The sequence below is a fragment of the Chanos chanos genome, chromosome 5, assembly GCF_902362185.1.
Source record: "Chanos chanos chromosome 5, fChaCha1.1, whole genome shotgun sequence".
In the NCBI taxonomy this organism is placed as follows: domain Eukaryota; kingdom Metazoa; phylum Chordata; class Actinopteri; order Gonorynchiformes; family Chanidae; genus Chanos; species Chanos chanos.
The window spans coordinates 44,069,966-44,075,179 of NC_044499.1; the positions used below are offsets into that span (position 1 = coordinate 44,069,966).

A 5,214-nucleotide genomic window follows, 5' to 3' on the forward strand; every position below is an offset into this window, starting at 1 on the left:
GTAGAGAGCATTGAATGTGGTTTGGAGGCCCGGCCTTTTCCTCTGTGTTTATGTTCCACGATGGTGAGATCTCCTGCCTTTCAAAGAAAAAATGTCCCTGGAATGCCTGGAGTGCTGAGGCTAGAGGTGGATGCAGAAGCACCCGGATTGGAGTGTTTTCCCCCAGTCATCCCTATAAGGCTGTACTGGAGTGAGCCTGAGGGACGGAGTGCGGCCCAGGCTCCTTGTTTGGGATGTGGGTGGGGGAAGCATACAGGGGCTGGGAGCTACTTAAGAGCTCAGCAGGCCAGTGAGGGGTACACCATCACAGAGTGGCAAAACCCCGGCCCAGCACTGTCAGGGTAAGTAGCAAACACCGATCCTTGCTTGGCTTCGCATCACCTTACCTACTCTCTCTCTCCACCTTGTTCAAAATCCTACACTGACCCTGGGATACCAAGTGTGAGTCTGCATACTGGAAGGTGATATCTGGGCTTGTGCACATATATTGCTTGGACCTTAAATGTAATTTAATGAATTGTCCATGGTAGTTTTTAATGTGTATACTTGAGAAACAGGTGTGGGTCAGTTAGCTTGACAGAGCTTTTTTTTGCTATGTGGTTTGTTGTATGCCATGGTCAAAGACTTTAATGACTGTCCATTTGTTTTGACCGAGGACTGTGCATGTTCAAAATGGGTTCGAAAGAATTTAGTGCGACGTTCGATAGTCGTTTGAATGCACATAGATCAATATTTGAACTCATCCATAACATTTTATCTCAAGCATGTGTTGCTGTATGCGATCCTTGATTCAGACAACTGATGCAGGAAGAATGCATTGTGTAAAGGCACAAGATGGACTGGGTGCTCTTTGTGATAGATTTGTGGTGTGCTACTTGTCTAATGGCTTCGGATGCGAATAACTGGGGTCTTTTGTAATGGAGGGTGCATGTTGTACATGTAGGGGTCAGACGGAAATTCATACAACCCTGCTGGAGAGGTCTGGACCCTCGTGAGTGATGGCTCTTTGATTTGAAAGGTTTATGACTAAATATGGTTCTTCTGGACTCTAGCAGAGGCAACAGTTACTGGCCTCTCCCACCCATCTTTTTTTCCCCTACTCTCTTTTTTCATGAACTCTTGTAGACACACAGGGCCAGAGAGAGAAGGAGTGTTAGTACAGTCCAAAGACAGACATGACTCCCCATCATTTCCAAATTAGGAAGTTTTCCCATGGTGCAGCATTCATTCATTAGACACAGTATTGGAAGCCTTCTGATGGCTGTGCAAGAACTCCACAGCAATGTTATTGGTCTTTCTTTTATTTTTTTTTTTAATCAAACTTAGATTCTTTTTTTTTAATTTGCATTAATTTTGGAATTTTTTTTTCATGATCCTTGTAATCTTTCATAAGATTATTTTATTGCAGGTCTTTGCATTGTTACGTACGAGATGTCAAAAAGGAAGTTTAACAGGAGTTTAAAAATACTTTTAAATATCTCTTTTGGCTTCCGTTTCACAGTATGAGTAATCACTTCAGTAGTGAATTTAAATGTGTTGCAGATGTTGAGAGGTTGTGAGGTACTATGTTGCTATGCAGTTCATTCATGATTTAGAGAAGGGTGTGGTCACTATACTTGAGGAAAGGCACATAGACAGAGATGCGAGCGCACACGCACACACACATACACAGACACACACATGCACGCGCACACACACACACACACACCCTTTGACAATTACTCACTCACTCACTCACTCATTATCTAAGCCGCTTATTCTAATCAGGGTCACGACTTTGAGCTAATGAATTTCTCGATTGTTGTCGTAGTCCCAAAGCCGCACTTTGATAACAAGAGATAAACAGCCTCTTGCATTGTGCTTTACAGTGATTGTCTCCTGTTGGAGTGAAGAAGGCAACCCGAGCTGAAAATGTGTGACGACGAGGAAAGCACTGCCCTTGTGTGCGACAATGGATCAGGTCTGTGTAAGGCAGGCTTCGCCGGGGACGACGCCCCCAGAGCTGTCTTCCCCTCCATTGTGGGTCGTCCCAGACACCAGGTAAGCAGCCGTGGGCTCACCACAGAGAAACATTACACTATATTGTTACTATGTGCTCACAATTTTTTTTTTTTAAGAGAACCTCATTTTTTTTTACTTATTTTGTTAAATAATTATAAATGGATGAGAGCTGCAGTTTAGCAGTCTGTATCCAAAATTAGACTATGCAAATGCTTAAACGTACAAATTTTAAAAATATTGTTCTTTAAATCAAACCCAAGTCACCAAATGTCAAGTCAGTGGCTCTTTAAAAGCAAATTTAAAAGCTATTGACCAATTTTGTCTTTTATTCGACTGTATTTATGAGTGGATCTGATTGCTTCTCTCCTCAGGGTGTGATGGTGGGTATGGGGCAAAAAGACAGTTATGTAGGTGATGAAGCTCAGAGTAAAAGAGGTATCCTGACCCTCAAATACCCCATTGAGCATGGCATCATCACAAACTGGGACGACATGGAAAAAGTAAGCAACTACAAAAGTAAACAAGTTTGGCAGGATGGTTTGTGAAAGATAGAGACTGATAGTCCTTGTAAAAATAGCAACATTAGTAGCACACAACATGATCTGTAGTAATTATCCCAATTATACCACAGATTATCCAAACTGTCATGTCGTGCTATTTACTGCGAGACATTTATATATCCCCTGTGACCACAGTGATGATAACACAGCACAGCCAGCATAATCAGACTACTTTCACTTTAAGTTTCAAAGACCTTGGGGGTGTGTTCATATGGTGTGCACTCAAGCCTGAATCAACAGTGCTTCTACTATTGAACAGTCTGACTCATCCTCTAATGACTCACAGAGAAATGTGTTATGCACATTTCTCAAAGCACACGCTGTCATCACCAAACACATGCGTGCAGCAGATGGTATTATTCCCGTACTTCTCAACCCACTTCACATCTCTCCTCCTCCTCTTCCTCCCACACGATAATCTCCACATGGTCACAACAACTAGGCTAATTAGTTAATTTTTTTTGAAAGACCAGAGTAATACAAAACATAATTTTGTGAGTTCATGCTTGTTGCCTACGTGCTGCGGTCGCCGACACAAGCTTGATACATTTGCTTATTGTTTGTTCATCTGTTTATTTCCCATCAGATCTGGCATCATTCTTTCTATAACGAGCTCCGCGTGGCCCCCGAGGAGCACCCCACCCTGCTGACAGAAGCCCCTCTCAATCCCAAAGCCAACAGGGAGAAGATGACCCAGGTGTGAGAGAGTTTCCAAACAGAGGCGGCCAACGACTGCCAGTGTGCTCTCAAGAGCCTCATGAACACTGTCTAAACAGACATAATGGGACATTGTTTTCAAAATGCTATTTAAACTAAAAGATAAACACTGGGAATAGAGGCACTTATGACTTATCCAGTTTACCTGTGGTACTTTCCTTCTGTGCTGACAGAGAGTATTTATTGAGCTTGTACTATTTTTATGAGTATATTGTCTCATAAAATGGTGATCGCTTATGTTTCTCGTGTCTAACTTTAGATCATGTTTGAGACCTTTAACGTTCCAGCCATGTACGTAGCTATCCAAGCGGTGCTGTCCCTCTATGCTTCTGGCCGCACAACAGGTAAGCTCGTGTGATCAGTTGCATCTGCTTGGTTTTCAACAAATGGATGTGAAACATATGTCAAAACTGAGTATCTCCTCTGTACAGGCATTGTCCTTGACTCTGGTGATGGTGTCACCCATAACGTGCCTATTTATGAGGGCTACGCTCTCCCCCATGCCATCATGCGTTTGGATTTGGCTGGCCGAGATCTCACTGACTACCTCATGAAGATCCTGACTGAACGTGGCTACTCATTTGTGACCACTGGTATGATGGAAACACATTGCCACTAAGATTAATGCTAAAGTCTGTCACAACCAGAGGCGTACGTGTGTGATAAACCTGATCGAGCAATCCTTTCTTGAATGTATTTACGAACATGTACAGTAAAACAAATCTGAGTAATTCACATCTTTGAACTTACATTTGAGTTATATCTCAAGCCATGTTTGAGTTTATCCAACAATTCCTCCGTATTACAGGGAGTTGAAATCTCAATATTCTTCTCTATACAGCTGAAAGAGAAATTGTCCGTGACATCAAGGAGAAACTTTGCTATGTTGCCCTGGACTTTGAGAACGAGATGGCCACTGCCGCATCCTCTTCCTCTCTGGAGAAGAGCTACGAGCTTCCTGATGGACAAGTCATCACTATTGGAAACGAGAGGTTCCGTTGCCCCGAGACCCTCTTCCAGCCTTCCTTCATTGGTAACCTCTATCAGCTTTCTCTGCCGTCATTCCATTCATCTCTCTTAAGACGTCCTAATTCTTGAAAGCACAAATGATTTGCTAACCTATGAAACCTCATGCACTCCTAGGTATGGAATCCGCTGGTATTCATGAAACCACTTACAACAGCATCATGAAATGCGACATTGACATCCGTAAGGACCTTTATGCCAACAATGTCCTCTCTGGTGGCACCACAATGTACCCTGGCATTGCTGACAGAATGCAGAAGGAGATTACTGCTTTGGCCCCCAGCACAATGAAGATTAAGGTTTGTATTCTGAAGCTCAACAATAAATGGGTCACAGGAATCTAACTTGACGAATAACACACAGCGTGAAACTCCCTAAAAATACATAGATATATAAAACGCAGTAAGCGGACGGACCTGAAACATCTTAAAAACGTATCAAATATCGATTGTGACTCATGATGTCATGTCTGTGTGCTCAGATCATTGCTCCTCCAGAGCGGAAATACTCCGTGTGGATTGGCGGCTCCATTTTGGCCTCCCTCTCCACCTTCCAGCAGATGTGGATCAGCAAGGGGGAGTATGACGAGGCTGGTCCATCCATTGTGCATCGCAAGTGCTTCTAAGAACAACAAATCCACCACCTTCCCCAACTCTGCTCTTGCTTTACAGCCTGTAAACTGTGAACGTACCTTCTGTTTTCCTCTTTTTTTTTTCTTTTTTTTTTTGTCTTTGCACTGCCTACACTTGTGTGAATGTTTGGTTTTGTCATTGTGGTTATTATTTTTTTGTTTGTTTTGTTTTGTTTTTTCTTTTTTTTTTTTTTTTTTTGGATGAATAAAGCTTGAATGTGCTGCCAATCTTAAAATATTGGGGATATTCCTCGGGGGTGGTCAGATTCCTTAAGGAGG

At 42.7% G+C, this 5,214-nt stretch overlaps 1 protein-coding gene across 1 annotated transcript; it reads left to right on the top strand.

Moving 5' to 3' along the window:
* Positions 1-315: 315 nt before the first annotated feature.
* On the top strand, positions 316-5,010 carry acta2 (actin alpha 2, smooth muscle). The gene is made up of 9 exons (XM_030774135.1): positions 316-341; positions 1,869-2,040; positions 2,373-2,501; positions 3,148-3,258; positions 3,538-3,622; positions 3,710-3,871; positions 4,120-4,311; positions 4,422-4,603; positions 4,786-5,010. Exons 2-9 carry the CDS (start codon positions 1,912-1,914, stop codon positions 4,927-4,929), a joined length of 1,134 nt encoding a protein of 377 aa, XP_030629995.1. The 5' UTR covers positions 316-341; positions 1,869-1,911; the 3' UTR covers positions 4,930-5,010.
* Positions 5,011-5,214: the final 204 nt, after the last annotated feature.